At 47.3% G+C, this 22,376-nt stretch overlaps 1 protein-coding gene across 1 annotated transcript in view; it reads left to right on the top strand.

The window, feature by feature from the left end:
• Positions 1 to 1,722: 1,722 nt before the first annotated feature.
• SPG7 (SPG7 matrix AAA peptidase subunit, paraplegin) overlaps positions 1,723 to 22,376 on the top strand; it is a 32,024-nt gene continuing 11,370 nt past the window's right edge. The window contains exons 1-10 of the mRNA XM_035566180.2: positions 1,723 to 2,028; positions 3,295 to 3,397; positions 4,759 to 4,848; positions 9,279 to 9,529; positions 10,533 to 10,672; positions 13,207 to 13,309; positions 14,834 to 14,959; positions 15,278 to 15,440; positions 16,186 to 16,359; positions 22,139 to 22,263. Of these exons, the coding sequence (XP_035422073.1) occupies positions 1,786 to 2,028; positions 3,295 to 3,397; positions 4,759 to 4,848; positions 9,279 to 9,529; positions 10,533 to 10,672; positions 13,207 to 13,309; positions 14,834 to 14,959; positions 15,278 to 15,440; positions 16,186 to 16,359; positions 22,139 to 22,263 (1,518 nt within the window). The 5' untranslated portion in view covers positions 1,723 to 1,785. The remainder of the gene's footprint in view (positions 2,029 to 3,294; positions 3,398 to 4,758; positions 4,849 to 9,278; positions 9,530 to 10,532; positions 10,673 to 13,206; positions 13,310 to 14,833; positions 14,960 to 15,277; positions 15,441 to 16,185; positions 16,360 to 22,138; positions 22,264 to 22,376) is intronic.

Below are 22,376 nucleotides of genomic sequence, written 5' to 3'. Positions count from 1 at the left end.
ATGCTAATTCAGACCTGCTGGGAAGGGAGAGATCCTTCATACGGATAATTATTTATTATTATTTTATGTAGCCCTGCAACCTCCCATTCAAGAACGCCTGAGATACACCAGGACAGGTGAGTTGGGAGAACCAACCACAGTGACAGTCACTAAAGTTTTCCTGGAGCCACCAGAGGGGAGGGAGAAACACCTGCAGGAACCATCCTGGTCAGAAAAACAGGAGAGAAGGAAGAAACAGGACTTGACTTCTTGAAAGGGAGTAAAATGGCACGTCAAAGGAAGTGGGCAGCAGGTTGGAGATCAGACCTGCAGGCCTGGCAAAGGGAACGTACATCGGAGTAGAGCAAGAAGGGTGTAACTGCGGCAGGAGGGAGGGGATGTTTGGGAGGAGACAGTTTACTCCGAACGTTGTCATAACACAGCAGGAGGGCACCGCAGTTTAGTGAGGGCTGTTCAGGGCGAAACTCCTGGTGTGAACGTGGAGCAGGGCCCAGGCAGGGCTTGTGGGGCCAGAAGCCATGGAAAGCTCGCCCTGGACGGGTCAGGCAGATGGTTGTGGTTAGACAGAAGCTGGCAAACAGCTTGGCAGAGCTTGTCCTTGGGGAGCTGCAGCTCCTGAAGGACTTGTGTTGATTTATGGATTAAACCAGCCGTTATTGGAGTGCAGCCCATGAACCTCTTCAGTTCCTGGGCCACCCTTAGCACAGTCTCCTGGGGAAAGCCGTGGATCTCCACGTCTGCGTTCGCTGGTGGTACTGGGCAGGTGCAGGGGGTACTGGGCAGGTACTGGGCAGGTGCAGGGGGAACTCTGCAGGCTGCCATGGGCCCACAGGCCGAAAAGCCTGGGGGCTCTGCACCTGAACTTGCTTCCCCAGAAGCTTGATCAAAAGGTTGCTGTTGCCCCTAAGGTCTTCCACCTTACAGCTCTCACTGGTGTTTCTGGATGAACCAGGGGGAGGGCTTCTCATAGTCTTAACTGGCACAGCAGCGATTGCAAAACTTGTATTTTTGACTGACTTTTAGACCCTGAATTGGAAGGAAGGTGGAGTCATTGGAACCATGAAGAGACAAATTGTTCAGGTTGTGCTCTGAAATGCTTTCCTGCCCCAGAGAAACATTCGGTGGAGGACATCAGGCCTACCAGCTCTGCCGGGTACAACTAGGGCAAAACGGAAAAGATTACACAAGATTCAGGATCAGGGACTTAAAATGCGATGACCTTTGTGATATCTGTACACAGAGGCTGTAACACCACTCACAACCTTGATTTCGGTGTAACGCGTGAGAGGATTTTTGCACCGCCGTCAGGACTGCACGCCTGCACTGCCAAACATGGTTTAAGGAGCTGGGAGCTGCCAAACGCACTGTGGGGGCTTTTCCTCAGAAAACAGAGCCAGCTAACCCGCCTGATAAATGGCGTGTAGCTGTAAATACACACTGAATATTTATATATATTCCAACGGTAAATACGTCTGTGCTCGTCCTAGTTCCGACGATACCTGGCGGTGCCTCAGGCGCGGCCGCCACCCCCCGCTCCCCTCAGACCGTACCGTGAGCTCCAGCAGGGCCGTTCTCCCTCAGCAGCGCCTGCCAAGGCCGGGCACAGCCCCGTTCCCCTCGGCCCCGCCGGGCCGGGCCGGGCCGGGCCGGGTTCCCCGTGGCCGCGGTACCCCCCCGGGCCCGGCCGCACCCCCCCCTCACACGGCGCCATGACGAGGGCGGAGCCACAGGCGGCGCCGCCATCTTGCGGCATGGCAGCCCCGCGGCTGCCCGCCCGCCTCCAAGATGGCCGCCCGGCCTTCACCGGGCGCTTCCGGCCCCGCTGAGGCCTCCTCCCGGTGGCTCGGCGCTCCCTTCGGCGGCCCCACGGCGCTCGTTCCCTGGCGGGCCCCCGGCGGAGCGGGCCGGGGCCGGGCCATGGCGCTGCTGCGGCTGCTTCTGCTCCGGGGGCGCTGCGCATGGCCGCGGCCCGCCCCGCCGCCAGCCCCGGCTTGGGCACGGCCTCGCCCGCAGCCCCGGGGCCTGCAGGTAACGGGGGGCGGCGGGGCCGGGGGGGCTCGGTCGGAGCGGCCCGAAGGTGCCGTGCCACGGGTGAAGCGTTAGGAGCGCCTAGGAGGGCCGGCACGGGCTGAGGGCGCCTGGGCTGTCACCGCCGAGGCTCCTTTCCCCCCCCCCCCCCCCCCACGCTGTGCCGGTCCCTGCACCGGTCCCGGTACCGGCGGGACGAGTCCCCCCCTGCGGCACCCGGGTGGCCTCCAGGGCCCCTTCCAGCCCAAACCCCAAACGGTTGTGGGTCTGTACAGCACCCCCCCCTGCGGCTGTGCGCCATAAATGCGTTTTTCCCTGCCTTGCTGTGCTCCTGGTATTGTTTTGCTCTCAAACACACGCCCTTAATGCATACGGAAGTCAAGGATCTTCTTTGAAGCAGGCCTGCGACATGATTTAACTCTGTCTTCTGCCTCAGCGCAGTGAACAAGTACGGGCAGTCCAAGTAGGCAAAGGAAGAACAATTCTGAGACTGCTCTGTGAATCGTGCCAAGGTTTTCTACTACCACAGCTCTGTCATCAATTTAAAGTAGCCTGAGCTGCTCTGTTCCAAAAAATACTGATCCCAGGAGGTTACCCTCTCAGGCAGACACAAACAGTTGTGCTGCTGACTACCAGATGGGAAAAAAGAGGAATTTCAGCCAGGTCAGTGCTCCTGTCCAGCTTGCTGCACAGAAACTTGCCTCAGGGCAGCGGGCAGCGAGACAGGGAGTCACATCTGAGGAAGGGAAGGGTGTGTTCAGTGAGGGTATTACTTCGTGTCAATTCTCAGATGCTAAGAAATTGCCCTTAAATGTGGATATAAACTGTAGGATTGCTGCTGAATGACCATGGGGAGAACAGCTGTGTTACCCTTACAGCAGGGTTACAGAGTAGTAGTTGTTCAGATTCCCTCCTGTGGGAGGGTATGTTTGCATTCTAGGAGTTGATTTCTAGCATATCTTTAGAGTGAGGAGCAGCGGTACAGCGAGGAAAAAGATAAAAATTCCAAGTGTTTTGAATATATGTTTCTATTTATACGTGCGCTTACTTTAAACTGGGTTATAAACAACATCTTCAAAGTCACATGGCAAGTTCACAGCACAATCAGGAATAATATTTGGGGCTTACAACTGCTGGTTCTGCAACTTAGCCACAATATTTTGATGTTTTGGAATTTCTGCCTCATGGGATACAGAAACGATAAGCAGTCGCAGAACTTTAACGATAGTTGTCTTTTTTTTTTTCCTCCTTTATCTTTCTCTTCAGAGCCTTCTGTCACAAACACTTTCCCCCACATCTCAAGGTCTCGGTGGAGTCCTACTGAAACAACAAATAATTCGAGACCCTGTCAGGCTTTGGAATCTCTTAGGTGAGTCCCAAAGAGCAACTCAAATGAGAAACTAGGAGGGGAAAAAAAGGTCTTATTTAGTAAGAATGTTGACTTTTCCTTACTTTTAATTCCTGAAACAAAGCTGTCCTGTTCTTGCCTTTGGGAGCAGAGTGCCATTTGCAGGGGTTCTAGGTTTTTGGTGGCAGAGATGAACAATGGCATTTTTCCACAAGGAGCTCGGTGTGATTAAGTGAGCACTTGAGTCATTAGACCTAAAAGCTAATTTAAAAACAGCAGACTTCAAACTAGAGAATCTTCCTGTGCCTCATTAACGAAGCCTAAGAAGAAAATGTCATTCACCTTAGAAATCACATCATGTAACCTTGCTAAAAGCCTTGCATTGGAGCAGGTTAAAAGTGTATGTTGTAAGGTGTTATCTGAATTCTTAGAGCAAAAGTACAAAGCTGTAAAACAAAGGCAATTATTCTTCTCCCTTTCCTCTTCAAACTGGGAAGGCAGCTTTGCTGATGCTTTTGAGATTTGAACGAAAGTGGTCCCTGCTATTGTGACTGCTGTGGGTCTGGTGAGCTCGAGCTACTTTACCTTGAAGAGTTTGTGGGGGCATTTTTGGGGGTAGAGGGGGTCGTTTGTTTTGGTTTGCCCCCTTTTTAAAAATAAAAATAAAAGAAAAAAGATATGCATAATCTTTCAAATGGCTGTGAATCCTCTAGTAGAAATAGCAGTTGACAAGCAGTCCAGCTCCTGGGCTTGCTTCTCTTTCCAGACCATGAGAAATAGAAGCTACAGTCCTTAAGTCAATTGCTTTGCTTCTGAAATTTTTGCATTTTCCTGGCAAAAAGCCTTCACTTAATTGTTTTGTAGCAGCTGCCGTGGGTTTTGCTGTTTGTAGCCATCCTTTCTTGGCTTTTATGAGAGCATCCTAACAGTATGTACTGAGAAACCTGCATTGAACTCCAGCAGATAATTTCCTCTAGCATGCGTTTACAGCTCTAGTGTGAGGCTGTTCTTCACTGACCCCACCAGTGTTAACTTTGGTTATGCCTTGGGGAACGTGTAAATGCTTCAGTACTGAAGGAATTTCTCCAAATGATTTTTTTTGCCATATTAAAACAATGTCTGAACAAACTCATATTTTGATTGGATTGTTGAGGAGTATATATTATCTAAGGAAACTGAAGGAGTCTGTCCCTCCCAGTACTCCCTCTTTGTGAGGCTGTCTCATTTCCGTGGCACACAAACGAAGCTGTGCACTTGGGTGGGTGTGGAACCGAGGTTTATGTGCGTTGGGAGCTCACATGGATTTCTGCCATCCGTGGTCCACCTCTCTCACTGCCACCTGAGGTCTTTGGTAGTAACTGCTTAATTCTGCTTGCCTGCAGGTAGCACTTACTATTTTAGTACTTCAAGTTCTCAAGGCAGTAACCATAAGAATGGAGGATTCAAGAAGAAATCTCCAAAGGAGGATGAGGGTATGTACATGCCAGAAACGTATTTAATGGCATGAATCTTTTGTGTGTGTGTGAGGGACACGGGTGGAGAGCGTGGAAGATCAGCCTTAATGCTCATCTCTCTGGGTGCTGTAAACTTGTTCCCATAACGTACCAACTGTACGAGCCTGTGGCTACGAATGAGTTGGAAGGGGGATTTTGTCTTAGCTGATGGTAGAATAAAGCTTAAGACAGGCCATGAAACTGAATCTTTTTATGTGCTGCTTTGCATCCTGTGCAAATAATTTTTTTTTTGCTTTAATTTTGCCACTTTACAAAGGGGAATGGTATTTACTGAGTTTTAGTTTGGAGGTTTTGGTGTAGAGCACTTTGACTTCATTAAGAACTAAACATTAATACGAATCGAAGCTGGAATCGGTTTATTTCTTATTTCGTTCACCTTCTTTGTGAACATGTCTGCTTCTAGTGGTTTACAGAGCTCAGATATAAAAATAGATTCTTAAAGAGTTCTTAGCTGTGTTAGTAAGGGCACTTGCTCAGAAATTTTCTTTTCATTAAGTTGGTCTTCCTAGATACTGTGTGGGTACTGCTGAGAGGTCAGTGTCCCCTCTGTACCTTAAGCTTGTTGGGGGAAGGGGAGAGAGGAATTCCAGGGTGCTATAAAGGAGCAGGGACATGAAGGAGAACATCTGTTGTGTACGAGACAAAAACCTTGCGTAACTTCTGACAGGCCGGAGTTTTGATCCTTGTATCTTCTACCAGTAGGTTTTCATCAGAGATTTTTCAAATTCGAGCTGATTTGTGGGTGTCCCTCCAAGTCTTGGTATTGTCAGCAACAGTTTGCTATTTGTAGATTGACAACAGCTGCATTCCATTTCAAAAGTGTAATTTGATTCTTCCTTTCCACTTCTGTAAGGAAAATTCTTTGCTCATTTGTGAATACATTTCTTTCCCTCCAGTCTCCCAAGAACTGAAGCGTGTGCAGAGTTTCTAGGATCTGGATTAGGCGTGTTTTCAGGCTCTGTGTTGCAGATTTTGAGCTGTGAAATCCCACAGCTGCGGGCATGTCCTGCATCTACTGGCCTGGGGATTTTTTTAAGAAAGGAGTCAGAAGCGGTCCGGATGAAGGCCTCATTCTTCTGTCTTGTCAACGACACTTTCAGAAGCGTAACAAAAACCTAAGCATTTTATTCATTTTATGGCACTCATTGATGCTTGCAGGGGCTGGTGATGGTTTGAGGGGCTTTACGTGGATGTCTGCTGCTTTCTGGACTTCTGAGTGAGGGCTGAGCCTCCTGTAGATGGAGGGCTCCAGACCTTTGCACTGCAAGCTGGAAGGCAGTTAACATCACACTGCTTTTGTAGATTACGTTATAAACTTTTACCTTAGTGCATCTGATCTGGATGCGAGCGCAGGTATCGCCGAGTCCTCGAAGAGGAAGCCGGAGCTCAGAGGCTGGGGTGCTTGTGGTTTGCGAGACCACACAGGGTGATTGTGAGCACAGCGCCTTGAGGTATTGTAGCTGTTAAAATTAGTAAACAGTAACATGCTGTGTTCTGCGGCCTCTTTTCTCCGGTGATTAATGGCTAGCTTGACTTTGGGAGGTGGAATGCTACCCCATGTCTCCAGGGGAATACTCATCTCTGCAGTAATTATTAAAAAGAACTCTTCAAACTGTCAGTGCAGCCCTTGCAAGATTTTAATCAGAGAGTTCAGATTTGGGGTTAATGGCAAATCATTGCTTCGTGGAGGCTTTTGGAGACTAAAGAGCTGGAAGTATTCCCACAGCTGTTGCTCGCAAGTGTCACATCCAGTTACTGGTTCTCATTTACTGACTGTTGTGGGGTAGCTTATGGTGCAATATGAATGTTGTACTGTAAAGACAGTCATATTTTACATAAACTTAGGATTAGATTAATTTTGTCCTTAATTAAATGCAGGGTAGAAGAAGCCTTTGTGTTGTCTTCTAGCTTTCTAGAAATTTCTGAAATTATTCAGCTGTAGGTTAAAGATCTGAGAACAAGTCTTGTATCCCAGACACTCTTTGTCTCAAGATATCTAATGGCTAGCTTTTACCCCGTAGTGATCTTTTTTTGTGATAACGTCTTCAGTGAATGCGTGCTTTACAACATACTACATGCACGCTGACTTTGTCTGAAATTTAACACAAAGAAGTGTTTAGCAATAATTGACTCAGATCTCCAAGAAGGAATTTGCATAGCAGGAGCTGGACGCTTTCTTTAAGTCAGAACTCCTTTTTCTAGTCGTTCCTTTTTTCTATAAACTTATTCAGAACTTGCTCAGTAGTTAGGGATAATGCCCAGGCTAAGGCCTCTACAATACTACATTTTAATTTTTTTTAATAAAACTGCTGCGTGTTAGCCTGCAGTTTTATGACGGATTGCTTTGTTCTAACGAGGCTGGATCTAGCAGATAACGCAGAAGTGAGGAGATGGCATCAAAGAACAAAGTGGATGGGCTGGACGCAGCGTCTGAGCTTGTCACCGTGTTTTGAAATTGCGGCCTTATCTGAAACGCCGCATTGTTTCTGTTTAGGAACAAGCCTTTCCTGTTAAATGTGGAGCAGAGCGAGGAAACGAGTGAAAAATGATGCTGTGTATCTGAAGGACAGAGTACTTTTTTTAGCATCTGACTGGGTCATATGTTTGTCCCTCGGTTTTGTTGCAGTGTGTATAAGGGTCTAATTGGTGGCTAGTGATAAATGCTGGTGTCAGGACACTTGTTATGAATTCGCAAATAAATCTAATCTGGGCTGCAGCAGGCAGATGCACTAGCAGTCCAGCGGTACAGAATTAATTTATTTCTGGGTGTAGAATAGTATTTATGTATGCCATGTTGCTGTTGATGTTAAATTGTATATCAAGAACGAGCAGTAAATTATATATTGAGAAGTTCCACATATAACTGGAAAGAGGAAGATATTTGTTGTCATCGTAACAACTCCAATGCTCGCTGGCAGTTGACATTGAGCTGTGCTACCACAGAATTCAGAATTTGCCTGTGCAGTACAGAAAATGTTGGGAGCCTGGAAGAAAAGATTTGGTGTCAAATACTGCAAACCAGCCGTCCCTTTTTCTCGTGTCACCACTTCAGTATGTCACTGGTACAGTAAAGGTGGGGGAAAGCACATCTAGTGTGTAACGCTGATACAGATCCTTAATGTGGACAAGTTATCAAGCCTATTTAAACAGGAAGGTGGTTACATAGCAGGGGAGAAAACGTGCAATGAACAGTGAGATTGATTTGCAGTGTATTTTGATTCAGAAGTAAGCTGCATACCGCTCTTCCTGTGCGGCGTTCGATTTGTTGCAAGTGCCGATTCTCTCTTAGGCAGTAGAGCTGTTGTCGCTCTCGTGGTGCAGAGCGCCAGCAGATCAGGAGTTCACCGGGAAGCAATTATCCCTCAGCACTGTGCTACATGATTTAACAGTGAAACTAAGACTGGTTTTACTCACTCCTAATATTTTTTTCAGTGGATATGTTAGTAACAGCCTGAGGACTAGGCAGCGTAGAAGCATGTTGATTAGAAGCGTGGGCTGTGGTCGTACTTGAGTGATTTTTTAGCAACAAAGGTCAGGTGGCTTTATTATTTTATCCATCCATGTTAGGCCAGGCAAGTGAGTCCTTCGTTTTTGAGCAGAATGATACTTGGTGTCACCACAGTGGGGGCAGTGGGCTATGACCATCTGAAGTCTCCTGGAGCACAGTCGGACTGCCCCAAAACACGGAACGCTCATCAGAGCTTTTCAAAATGTTAGAGGTTGGCTTTGTGCATGACAAATTCTGGAAGTAAGGGACTTTCTTTGGCTTGCTGATGCTTCAGTTCCTCCTCTTACTGAAGTAACACTTAAAATGAAAGAGGCAATCCTCCATTGTCTTTGTAACGTGTGTACGCAGTGCCTCTCCGCGTGGCTTTTGGGGATTTGGGGAACAGCTGAATATAGATGAGGTAAAACAGCCTCAATTGGAAAAGCAGCAATGTGATGCAAGCAGATGATTGCTGGCTATCAGGATGCAAAATGTGTCTCCTTCCAGGCAACCACTAAGTTTACGTGTGACTGCTCGTGCTTTCGTAACCAGGCTTTTGCCCTGGTGCTGTTCCGTATGCACAGCTGAGGCCCTGTGGCTTGACAGCCTAGAAGCCAGGAAGGCCTGGAAGTGAAATGTAACCCAGAAAACCGACTCCCTTGTGTAACCTTGGGCAAGTCACACAGCCTCCTGTTCCCTTTGTGAGCCAAGCTAGAAAACGGCCTGTGCAGAGCGAGTTAGGTCCTGCCTCTGAGTATAGTGCCTCCAGAGAACCATGCAACAAAGGCGTTAAAGGTACCCTTGTGTTAGTCTTCGTCATTTAGGTGTCCCTTCTGTTAGTCAGAAAGCTGTGCAGTTACATGCTCACGTCTTTTTTTCTCTGATCTTTTTCCTTTTTAAGAGGAAGAGAAACGGAGGAAAAGGGAAAATCAGATGCACCTTGAACGCTTGCGGGCACTCCTCATCGTAACTTTAATAGTGCTGATGTTTCGATTCACGGTCAGCGAGAACAGAGAAGGGACCAACATTTCCTGGAATTATTTCATCAATGAGATGCTGTCAAAGGGGGAGGTCCAGAGAATCGAAGTGGTTCCAGAAAGTGATATTGTAGAAATTTATCTGCACCCGGGAGGAACTCCGCATGGACAAGTTGTGAGTGGCTTTCTCTGATTGGAGTAGATGATCTTAGATTATACTGTGGAAAGAATTGAATTAATGAATTATGTACAGTAAAACTCTAGCCGGTAGCTTTGCTTTTCATTAATTTTACTTCCTGTTGTTTGTCATTCAGGGGACTTCTATTATTCATACCAACCTGGACACTAAGATTTTTATTTTAAACTGTAAGAATAATTAATAGTGACCTGGAAGGAAACATTATGAACGTTTAAAAAGCTGGGGAAATTCAATAGTTCTTTCTTCCCAGCTCAGTCTAAAATGTCAGAAGGTGTCTAGGAGATGATTGTAAACTCTTAATTCTAGATCCAGTTTTAAAAATTGCATCCTGTTTGGATTTTAGGTTCAGTTGCTCTGTCAAACTCCATCAGACTTCCTTCTTAAATTTTCCAAGATGGGGGAAAAAAAAGCAAAGTTGGATCACATGCTTACTTTTATTTCCAAGAGTTGCCACCAAGAATCGTTACAAACTAGCCTGAGAGATTAAAATATTGTTCTTGGGTACATCCCACTTAGTTCATCGATTTATGATCCATTTTGCAAACTGCTGGATGAAATTAATTTCTGAGAGAGATACGGAAACAATATCCAGAAGGCCTCCTGCCCAGTGATGTAGTTTTCCAGATGCATTGTAAAACTTTGACTGGACCCAAGCTATCATTACAATTAGGTTTATAATACTAACTTCATCCTCCAGTCTGCCTACAAAATCATTGCATCTCCTTGTTTCTAGAGAGCTGAGATTTAGTTCCTGGCCTTAACGCTTTCATAAGGTGCCAGAAAGCCGTGAGGTGCTGCTGACTTGATTTGGAGGCCCAGTGTCAGTTACCTGCTCATGAGTTCATTGGTGTAGCCAACAAAGGATGTAACAATGCTAACTTTTATCTGACTTCTCCGTTTTGTGCACCTCTTCTGCTCGTTGTCGTCTTTATACCACACTTACAATTTCTTTTTGCTGCTTTTGATTGCATGTCCCCAGAACGTTACCCTGTTGTACACAATGCGGGTGGCAAACATTGACAAATTTGAAGAGAAGCTGAGAGCTGCGGAGGACGAGTTGAATATTGATGAGAGAGAGAGAATCCCTGTTTCCTACAAACACCCTGGCTTTTATGGAAAGTATGATATAAACTCGTGCTTACTGTTGATCTTATGTTGGCAACAACATCCTTCACTTGAAGAGCAAAGTTCCTTCCAACTACATGTTATGTAAATGCAGAACAAAAAAAGTGGTCCCTGTTTTGGAGTACTTAAGCAGTCTTTGAAAAACGCTCTAGATGTGCCTTAGTGACTCAGAAATGAGGGTCTCAAGGAGATGTCTGGAACTGCAGCACGCAGTGGACCAAAATATTTGGGGTCAGTGTCAGCAGCTCTGAGCAAAGTCTGTCAGTTGCTGCATGTCCTTGCGCAGCTGAGCACTTTCCGTCCGCATAATCCGTTATTTGAGCGCAACGTGAGATAGAAGTCCCGACTCAACACGTGTGATGTTACACCCTGGTTTGTGGAGAATGTCGGTGGTGCAGTAAGCCGTCCCCCATTAGAATGCTTCAAGGAAGGCCTGCGGTGGTGGTTCAGTCTGTAAAAATAAACACCTAATTTTGGCCTGTTTCTCCAACAGCTGTAGATCAGAGGACAGCCCGTGCTGGTGCTCGCTCCAGCTGTGAGCCACATACTGAGCAGAGCAGCTTTGATGCTAAGATAGAAAATCTCACTGAGGGAGGAGTGCTTCTATTAAATTTGCAGCCCCTTTCTGTTACCTGAAAGGCTCTCGGGATCCTTTGCTTTTAAAAATAATAATTAAAAAGTCAGTGCTCAAAGGTTTTAATTCTGAAATAAACTGCAATGAGCAAGAAGTAAAAATCTGACAAAAGATTACAGAGCCCTGGCTAGCCTTTGTTCTGTGCTTTCGTATGATGTTTTGTGGTCGTTTGCCGCTCACGCGGTTTATTTGCCCTTCTGTTAAGACGGGCAGCTTATTTTTGCAAGCTGGGATTTATGGAGCTCAGAGTACAAAAGAGACCTGTGAAGCTCACTCACTGGGCTGTTGGACAAGTCCACCTCCATCACTGACAGCTGTGCTGATGTAGAAAGATGCTCTCTGTAAGTTTGCAGAGAGACTGGCCTTTGGAGAGCTCTCAACTAATATTTTGTTCTAGAGTCCTAGAGACGGAGATGCAGCACAGTAGTCCTGTCTGCCAAGAAAGAAAGTAGCCCGTGGGGTTTGAAGCACGGTATCTTTCCCGGATGCCTTACTAAAATGTGAAATAAATGTCATGTTCATATATGAGAAAATACCCTTACAGAGTTTTGTCTAGTTGCTTGTCCTCTGAGTGACATTTTTTTACACTTTGAATGCATGATTTCTATGAAGATAAACTTCTTAAATTGATCACGCAGTATTAAATCTTTCGTTGAGATTCATAACTTGCTGATTTTTGTCAAAGCTTGTGTAATGGGAAGAGTACACTGAACAGTTGGTCAGTTAGCAGCACAGGCTGCTTCTTCCCCTACTTCTGAAAATATCGTGTTTCTTTTTAAAGAGATGCTACAGGGTCTGAAGTCTCTCTCAGGAGACGTTAGAGTCTGGAGTTTGAACCTGTGAGATGCAGAGCACTTAGAGCTTGCATTCAGTTTGCTATCAGGTACGGGCACTTGATGTGTTTCAGAATTAATCCTGTTTGCACAGTTGCCAAACCGTAGGTGATTTTCAGTTTCCAGTGTTGCCTAGGAGCCCTCGCTCAGAGGAGACAAATGCAGCTAGGTATACAGCACATGCTGCTCCCATTGCCTCAGTAAATCATCCGTTCCTGAGAGGTGGAACGCATGCTCCTAGTTTAAAGATATGAAACAGAAGTGCGAGGAGGCAAGATCATTTCGCGGGGTCAAGCAGGGCATGTGGAGCAGAACAAGGAGCTTAGTTAGGATACCTCAAGTCCCAGCCTGCCATCTGATAGTCCGATCATTCTTCCTCTTATTAAAAGTGTCCCGTGTTCAGAGCTCACAGGGTATTTTGTCCTCAGCACGTTTGTCTTGTAGCTGCGTTAGACCTGCCCTGGCAGCTCTGCTCCGTGTCTCCCCTCTAACCCAAGAGGTACTGCAAAGGATCCAGAAAATTCGTTGTGGTGGTTGCTGCAGGACCTCCTTGTGAAGGACCTCCGAGAGACTTGAGCAGGGGCAGCCAACCAGCTCTCTTAATGGGCGACTTGCACTGGGATTTCTGCCAGGTTTGGGGGAGCTGGAATCTTCCTAGCGTCGCTGGACACGGGTCTTCTGCGGTGAGCTCCCGTGGGAAGGACCGCCAGTGCCACCGGCTTCCGCTCTGGATGCGGGATGTGGTCTGACTGCCCGAAGGTCTATCTGTGTTATAAGTAAAAATGCCACTGCAGGGAACGGTGAACTGGAATTTCTTCCACAGCTGTGAGCAGTATGTGCCAGTGTCCTCTGTTTAACTTCTTAGGTTATGTAATTGTTGAGGTTTTGTTTTTATATACAAAATTTTAAGGTGCCATTTTCTTAGTCATGGATGCTCATGGCCGCACTTCTAGCCGAAATGTCAGGACCTTTAAAACACTGAAAATAGCTATGTTGAGTGATATTTACCGAGTTGTGGCTGAACGCTTCAATTTTTACCTGTTCTGCTTTTGTCCTTTCAGTGATGTCATTTCCCTGATAGTGACACTTGTGGCTGTGTCCATGTTGTGGAGCATCTTCCGTCTTATTAGGGTCGCAGGCAGGGCAGGAGGATTCAATGCTTTTGTAAGTATCCTGGATCTTTACGTTGCTTTGCAGCCTGCGAGTAGTCTTGCCTTCTGCTGGCCTAATCTCCTCCCCTTTCCCCAGCAAAGTCAACACAGATTGAGAATTAACTGATGCCAAGGACTCCTCAGTCTTGACACATCTTGCATCTTTTCCTGTCCTGATCATCTGACTCGTTTGTACAGTAACTGGCCTTAGCTGAGGCCCTTTCTTTCCCCCAATGGCAGGAAGGGCTGAGCTCAGTGAATTTGCAGTCCAGTTTGCTCTGCTATTTTCAAAGCTTGTTAATGAGTTGCAGCTGCAGATGGTGTTTTTCTCTGGGTCCTGCCAATATGCCTCCCATACAGCCAGGAGTAGGAATTGCTGCTTTCTGCAAAATGAATTCTCAATTTATAAAATATGTTCAGATTCTGGATTTCATTACGTGTTGGCCTGTTCCCCTCACGCCACATGCCTCACTTGCAACATCAGTTAAATCTCCTGCTATCCTCCGCCCTTGCCTGGATCAGCTGATGAAACTCGGTAGAAATCAGCTCTGGGTGCACTGGTACTGACCTCAGGGATCCGGGGATGAAAACAGTGGTGAATTCAGTCCCTTGTTAGGTTTCCCACTCGCTCTCCTCTGTAGTTCTCTTCTGGCTTCGGGATTCTCTTTGTATAAAGGGGTGCAGCTGCCTGGGAGAAAAGAGTAGTTTAAAGAAGTGTTAAGTAATGAGGGCCTTGAGGACTGGTTTCTGCCTTTGCATAAGTGGGGACAGCTAGGCCCAGCATGTTTAACTCTTTGTTTGGATAAACTGCTGCTTCTAAGGCATGAGAAGCTATAAACGTTCTTCTCAAAAAAAAAAAAAATCCTGAGTAGCTGTTTTCAGAGGAACATAATGAGCAGTTACAAGTAGGACGTTTAACTAAATCCTTGTTTTGACTGTCACTGTGGCTTAACACACACCAGAAGGCTGAAATGTGGTGCCTGTTAAATTTGAGAGCCTATATTCTCTCCCCGGGTTGTGTTGTAGTAGAAGCTGGTGGCAGCATTGGTCAGTGGTCCAAAGTGTATGTTTGCATACGTTTACAAGGCAATACTGGTAATTTATTTACCATTAATATTTACCGTCCATCCATGTTCCTTAAAGCTACACCTATCCCGAGTGTATTAAGGATCGGTGAATTTAAAAATCAGGGAGAAGATTTCAGATAAAGTTTTGGGCATTCTGTACATTTTTAATAAATGTCTCTGCCTGGTCTACAGGGATTTGAGCTGGGTTGGGTTGGGAGTATTATTGCAGGTTTACTTTCTCTTCCCAACAAAATGTGGGTAAATAAAGCTTGAGTCAGCAGTCCTGCAGTCTGGCCGTGAAGTATATCCAAAGCAGAAGTTAGTAAAACAGTGATGCATTGGTGGACATCGTAATGTCCTTTGTTAGGGGTGGCTGTACCTGTGCTGTGCTGTGTAGCAAACCGCCTTTCCAGGCTGTTGCCTTGTCCAGAGCCAGAGCACATCTTCAGTATTTGTGTTGCCTTCCCCAGAACCAGCTGAAGATGGCTCGTTTCACCATTGTGGACGGAAAATCCGGAAAAGGGATTGGTTTCAAGGATGTAGCAGGAATGCATGAGGCGAAAATGGAAGTCAAAGAATTTGTGGACTACTTAAAGGTATTTAAGAGTAGACCACAACAAGTGTTTGCTGCCCATCTTCTGGGTTAGAATTAACCTGGGGAGGAGGGTCTGTTCTCTTCATCCTGCACGATACTGAGCAGCCTCTGTTTAAATGAGCTGAAACCTTTTGTGCTGTGATCACCATGACTCAATGTCTATTTCCAGTTCTGTAACAGACTGCAGATGTAGCTGCTCCCATTAGGAGCTCGGGGTTGCTCAGGATGAGAACAGTGTCGAGAAGCTCTGGGAGACTGTATTCTTGTGCAGATGCCTCATGTTGGCTGCGGATCTGACACAGCTGTGCTGCTCTTGCAGAGTCCCGATCGCTACCTTCAGCTTGGAGCTAAAGTGCCCAAGGGTGCCTTATTGCTTGGGCCGCCGGGCTGTGGGAAGACGTTGCTGGCAAAGGCGGTGGCTACAGAAGCACAAGTACCGTTCCTGGCCATGGCAGGCTCTGAATTCGTGGAGGTGATAGGAGGTGAGCGTGGTGGGAGGAAGGGAGTGGAGATTACTTGGGGAATGTTGGCTGGGCCTCTCACAAAGGGCAGAGTTTTGGCGTTGCTTTGCATGGGAAGGGCAAGTTGGATATTTCTGCTGAAAATATAAAAGGTTTTCAGCAATAGTGGATAGATAATAATGTGGCATCTAAAACATTTTCTTTGAATAACTAGTTGCTTCTTTCTGACAACAGGAAACCGTGGTTCTTCACCTGAAAGCATTATCTCTGACTCGCCTTTGCTTATTAAAGCCATTCACTGAGGCTTCCTTCCTTATATTGAGAATGCTGATGGATTTTCTGCTGCTCCCTGCTGATGGGAGGAAGTATGGCCTCTCTGTGCTCAGGGATTTCAGTTTTCTTCCTTCCTTCCTAGATCTCTTGAGACCCAACAAGGGTCTGTGTGTGGAAATGTGCTGAATGTTTTTGCTCCTAACCTGTGGAAGGAACAGGAGCTCACGTCTGGAGCTGGGAGCAGAGCTCCTCTTACAGCAGCTCTGAAGAGTCCCTGCAGCTTTGGGAGCTCAGTTAAAAGCCAGCACGCTCCAGGACAAGCAGTGTTTAAGGACTAAAGAGATGAGTTCTGTGACTAATTCTTTGTGTCTGGAGTGTTGAGAGAGGGACTGTCACACACTGAGGGTTTGCCTGGGTCAGATGTCTGACTGGGGGCCAGCAATCCTCTACAGCTGTGGCTGTGAAGCTCATTTCTTCTTCCCTTCCCCTGCAGGTCTTGGAGCTGCCCGAGTTCGGAGCCTCTTCAGGGAAGCCCAGGCTCGTGCACCCTGCATCGTGTACATTGATGAAATCGATGCCGTGGGCAAGAAGCGCTCAACCAATATATCTGGTTTTGCCAATGCTGAGGAGGAGCAGACCTTAAACCAGCTGCTGGTAGAAATGGATGGTCAGTATTTCTGTCTCTTAGCAGTTGGGCCCTTATCACCTTGGAGATCTGGGCTGCTGTCCTGTTTGAACTTGCAGTGCTTCTTTAGCGTTTTCTTCTTGGGGGAGTATTTACCGCTGCATTGAAACAAACCTCACTTCCCTCTTTCCTGGGACAAGGCTAGCTGGCACTTCACAGCATTTTCAGGACTAAGCCCAGCATTATGATTTGGTCATGTCATTGTTAAAAGAGTCTCTGTATGACAAGTGATAACCGTGGTTTGGACTGCTGCTTAGGGACTTTCACGCCTGAAAATCATTTTTTTTGTGATTTTTTTTTTCCTATTTGGACACCAGTGTGGCCTTGTCTGGCCTTGTTTTGTTTCTGGAGGTCATCATAGCACTCAACTGGAGTGGGTCCTTTCTCTGCTCTTTCTCCCCTTCACCAGCTGCTGCAGTGAGTACAGAGGAAGAGCAGCAGCTGTTGGTCAGCACAGGGTTTTTGGAAGCTGTGTGTCCAGTAATTGCTTCACACTGAATTACGCTTTTCTGCAGATCCCCCCGGGCTCTCCTCAAGCACTAGGCTGAATCTGTGTCCCATCGTTAGTCCCTGTTTCTGAAGGCTCTGTATTGCATCTTGCCATCAGTCACTGGAGACTTAGGTAGGACTACTGCAGAGCTGATGGTGCCTAGGAAGTCACTGGGCTAAGGAGAGATGTTTGAGAACGTGGTGTGAATAAGCTGTGGAGATAAAAACCCTATATAAATGTCTAGATTTCAAAAGGATTAAGGGTCAAAATCTAGTAAACGTAAAACCCTGGAGCCAGCTGTTTTTGTGACTGTACTCCAAAGACTGAATCAGAATTGTAGTGTCACATTCGGGGTGAATGTGCACCAACAACACGGCAGCATCCACCTGCGAACAAAACCGGTGAATAACATGCATTAGAGATCCTGGCTGGCAGAGGGCAGCAACCCCAAAGACTCTTCCTACAGTAAGTGGCTTCAGTTCAGGAGTATGTTTTCCTACTGGCAGTTGGAGAGGAATTTTTTACAATACTGGGGAACCAAAAGAGAATGAATTGGCAGCAAGGAAGGACACTACTGTCCATAGCTGGTAACATTTAGGTCCAGCTGACCATTAAATTTTGAATATTGGCTATGTTCTAAGACAGGTGATGTTTTAAAATCTGATAAGGTTTAAAGTTTAGTTGCCCAGAGGGACATAAGCAATGGAAAATACTCATTCTCCTGTCCCTTGACCTATTCTCACGTCTCTTGCCTGGCTATAAGGTGCCTATCTAAGCTGGGAGAGTGAGGCTTTGCAGACAAGTCCTGGTTTGATGCCCCACTTCTGGATGGTTGCTGGCTGTACCACATATGGAGTCAACCCTTTTCTCAGACGCTTTCATGCAAGCGCCAAAAAGAACAATCCTTTGTCTGTTGTTAGTCATGACTCTGTCAGAGCCTGCCGCCCTGACCCAACTTGCACTGCTTCTGTTGCTAAACCCTCCTGTTGCAGGGCAAGGTAAGGGATAGCTACTTGTCCATCAGGGTGTGTTTGTATCAGTCTGCTGTTCTGTGGGACAGGGCTGCCTTTTACCTCGACTATAAACGTGACACCTCATCAGATTCTTTATGCGAGAAGTTAAAAGTCCTGCACTGAAGGCATCCCTCTTTCTCCAGACCTAAGGGGTGAAAGGAGCTTGTTCCTCTTTGCTGGATGCTCACAGGGGAGCAGTGGGTGCAGCCCTGCTGAAGCAGAGCTCTTCCTGCAGCTCGGCGGTAAGGCTGCCTTCTGGAGCTTGCTGTGTGGTCAACCTTCGGCTCTCAAGGAGAGAAGCTGGGACTTGTGAAGTGTCTTCAGGAAAGGGTAGCTATTCCTCCATGCTGCACACGAGATGATCTGTAATTCTGGATCTCTGCCTGTGCTGCAGAAGGAAGAGAAATTGTAAGCTGGGGCACAGCATGGCACGAACAGGGTGGAGTGGTCCTTCTGAACAGAAATCCTCCAGGCCCCTCTCTGCTTTCGCCCAGGGTCCTTGAAGTTTTTGAAGGAGGGGAATGAGCTTTAAGTGGGTCCTAAATAACCAGACACAAATCTGGTTATCGGAGGAACCTCCCTGAAACACACAGTGCTATGTTGTTACCAGAAATCACCATAAATGTGTATGCAGTTCCATGGGACGTTGCACATACGCTAACTTAGGCATCTTGGCCAAGCATATAGATATTCTTGGAGCGAACATAACTGTTTACAGCTGTATCTGTGTAATGCTGTCTCCATGGAAAAGGCCATTGCTGACACACAGAACGCCAGTGCCAGCTTGGTTGTTTTTTCCTCTTGATGGTTGCAAGGTGAACCGGCAACAGGTTAATGCTGAATCAGATGGGGGCCATCTGTTCAGGAATACGTGGTCAGTGCAATCGACATCTCAGTGCTAGAAATGAAAATGTCTCATTTTCTGTGGTCTGTAGAAATCAGGTGCTGTTTCTAGAGCGTTGCTTCTTTGGTGAGTCTCAATTCAGAAGTTAGGGAACAAATCCGTTCAAAAGTGAGTTTAGGAGGTAAATATTGTCCTCAGTTTATGCTTTAAAAGTCCTAGGAAAAAAAAAGCTTCTTTGTTGTGTGCTGCCTAACTTATTTTTAAATTTATATTGCTTCATGATTATTTATTTGTCTCTCGTACGGATCACGGACTAAGTCCCTCGTTTAGCTAAGTGCTTTATCAAACACACTAAAAAAATAGCCCAAGGAGTTTATAATGTCAAACGAGAGACAGCTGGCAAGGACTGTCAGGGTAGTACAAGAAACACGGGCTTACTGTTGGCTTGTACACATAAGCGTGGATCTTGGCTCGTGTTATTGAAATGCTATCTAGCTGCATGTTACCTAAATGAATGCTGAAGTGATGTGTCCATCTTTACAAAAGAGAGTTTTCAGGAGGATAGTGAATATTTTCCTTATTTTTTAAGGAGGCTGACAGTTTACCCAGGCACGAGTGGAGGAGTCATATGTTTCTGATGAGGAACCTTGAAAGGGGAGGTTGAGAGCTGTTTTAGCTGCTTTTGGCTTAAATTGATGGTTGAATCTCTGCAAGGCAACACCACAGCACTGAGTCGAGCTATTCATTTGAAAAAAAAAATCAAGTGCAGAAGTAGATCTGTGAATCATCAGCTTAGCAGCGACTGTGGAATGTGTGTGCTGGAACGAGATTACTCATAGGTGAGGTGGGGAAAGAAGAGGAGGGTCAGAGCCTCAAGGATCCCCTCTGCCGGCTGCGGGAAGGACGAGGGCACCAAGAGCTGTTACACTGAGCTGTGCAGGATGCAATGTGCAGTTTGCTCTGACGCTGGTGTGCGGATTTTAGAGTAATTGTAGCCTCTTCCTGCAAGCTACCTTGGTTTCATCGCTCTGAGAGCTTGCTTCACGTTCTGGAAGCCCCAGGAATGGGGTGGGAGAAGGCGCGGGACGGGACGGAGCCTGTGCGTACAAAAGCTGTTTTAAAAGCAGAGCGACTCGTACTCCAGCCTTCGTCGGAACAGGTGCCTGCTCTGAATAGTGAATCTTCCCTCACAAGCCGCAAACAAGCGGAAGAGGAATGTGACCCAAATATCTCCTCCCTTCTGAATGCATCTGAGAGGAGCCTGACAGGCCGGGGCTGATTCCTGGTTTTGTGAATAAAAACGCAGGCCTGCTTTTGGTGGCAGCCTGAAATCCTCAGACCTCTCCCCTGACTCGTGCCATGTGCAGGCGTGCGACCCTGCGACTTCCCTCGCAGCGGTGGCCCTGTTTCAGTGACACTGCGCACAGATGATGTCCAGAATGCTTTGAATGAGTGGCTGGGGAAGGACGGTGTAGTAATGCGCGTGGGATGCCCGTCGGGGCAGCTCTGGCAGTGGGGAGGGAGAGCACTGAGCAATTCAAGTGGCCCCGTCTCCTTTCCTTTTGAAGTGGGTTAGGTTGTAAGCTTTATAGATACGAAGGCTCTCTTCGGGCTAAATTTTCAGAACCATTTTTAACTTGTTGCTGTTACCGAGGTGGTGTTTTCGTAGCCTGTTCCTGTGACTGATTGCTGCCTGTGGAAGCCAAAGCCTGTCACATGCCAGGTGACACGGCGCCGGGAGCTGGGATGTGACTCAGAGGCTGCTGGTGTAGGTTTCTCGGAGCTGTTCTGCACCGCTGGGCTGCAGGCTGGAGAACAAGTGGGGCAGAAGCTGACGTGAGGAGGATGCACTCAGCGGTTCTGTTTTTATTATGCTTGTTCTGATAGTCAGACCTATTTTAAGGCCGTGTCTTCCCAGCTGCAAAGCTGATAATGTACTGTACCATCTAATCCTACCACGTGAAGGAAGCTTGCTATCCCCCAAGTGCCTGCCAGTCTCTCTGCTTGTTTATCACCCTCCAGAGCGCAGCGTAATGCGTGCCTGAAGAGTGGTCGGCTTCCTCCTCTCCGGGAGCTTATTCAGACAGCATCCTGCAGGGAGGAAGAACGGAGGTTCGCTGTAGTGCAAGCTGACAGAGCCAGTCCTCTGCCTTACCTGTAACCTTAATCTCTCTGCTGAGCTCTTGTACGCTGACACATTTGGCAGCTCTTCGGCAAAGCCGGAGAGAGCTGAAACCCACCCAGCTTACGTGCATAAAGCCGCTTTCTGCAGCGTGTGACTTGGCAGCCAGGGGAAGCGCATGGGGCTAACGCGGCCGTTCCCTGGGAAGGCTGCCGCGTGCCAGGGCGGCTGAATCGGCTCTGAGCAGGTGACTCATACCAGGGGCCTCTGGGCACCTGGTGGAATGTAATAAATAAGCAGCGTGGTTCGGTGATTCAGCATCATCCCTGGCTCCCCACCCAAGCAGCGCAACCACCTGCCCCGTTCTGCCCTCCTCCAGCTGTTAGTGCTCCGGCTTCCCCAGGAAGTCCTGTCTGCCTTTGATGCCTCCGTGCTGCTCTCGCAAAGCCTGTAAATCCTGATGCTCCCTTCATCTTTAAGACCCGGAGACAAAACCTTGTGGCTGTGGCTTGAGCTGGTGTCTGCTAACAATCACTGCGGAGCTGTTCGGGCACATTCTGCCCCTGCCTACATGGTGTCTGTGGGATGTTCTGCAGGGCTGGTCTTTGCACTGGTCTGCGGGATGCCTGGGTGCCTTTGGAGTGATAAAAGGCGAGTGAAAAGACGCAGATCAAGTCGTGCTGTAATATGGCACTTGCTGGGTGGCAAGGCTGCGTCTTCTGTTTCTGCATTAATGTGAGCTGGTCAGAAGGAAGCCTGTCCCTTCCCTGGTGATCAGTCTGTGACTGAGGGCTAAAAGTAAATGAAAGCTGGACGGGCTTTCCGCAGGAATACTGGGGAGGAAAATGCTATTTCAGCTAAAAAGGGTTGTTTGTACAACTGGAGCTAAAGAAGCGGGAATTGACTTAAGGCTGGGGGTGAGAAGGCACATCCCAGCTCATCTGAACAGAACGATTCTGTTCTGGCTTCCAGTTGGAGCAGTTTCAACATGTGGCAAAAAAAAAAAAAAAGAAGTTTTAGGCTGGGGTTTAAGTAACTGAAAAGGGAATTTCAGAGTGGCCACAAGGACCAGAGACTGGCCCGGGTGACCTGGGAGGTTCCTTCCTGCCTCGTGCTCCTAGGGAACAGGACACTTTCTCAGCCTCAGCTGCCCCAAAGGATGTCGTAAATGCGTCCTTTGTGATAAAGATGTGTAAGATGTTCTCTGCATCCTGCCCAGCCTCGTCCCTTTGTGTGCTTGCTCTTTGTGGTGGTGGAAACCTTCACCTTTGTTTTTGCTTGCTCTGCTACAGGAATGGGGACCGCAGATCACGTTATAGTGCTGGCTTCCACCAACCGTGCTGATGTCTTGGATAATGCCTTGATGAGACCTGGGAGGCTTGACAGGCACATCTTTATTGATCTTCCAACGCTCCAGGTATTTTCCACCTACTGCCCTGTCCTTCCTATAATGCTAGTGACAAAAGCGTCCCAGTCCTTTGCTTGCTGATGATTCACGGGCCTGGCAAAGGCTGAGCTTGGAGAAGATAG

This window comes from Cygnus atratus, chromosome 12 (genome assembly GCF_013377495.2).
Source record: "Cygnus atratus isolate AKBS03 ecotype Queensland, Australia chromosome 12, CAtr_DNAZoo_HiC_assembly, whole genome shotgun sequence".
In the NCBI taxonomy this organism is placed as follows: Eukaryota; Metazoa; Chordata; class Aves; order Anseriformes; family Anatidae; genus Cygnus; species Cygnus atratus.
This window is presented reverse-complemented; position numbering and strand designations above follow the sequence as displayed.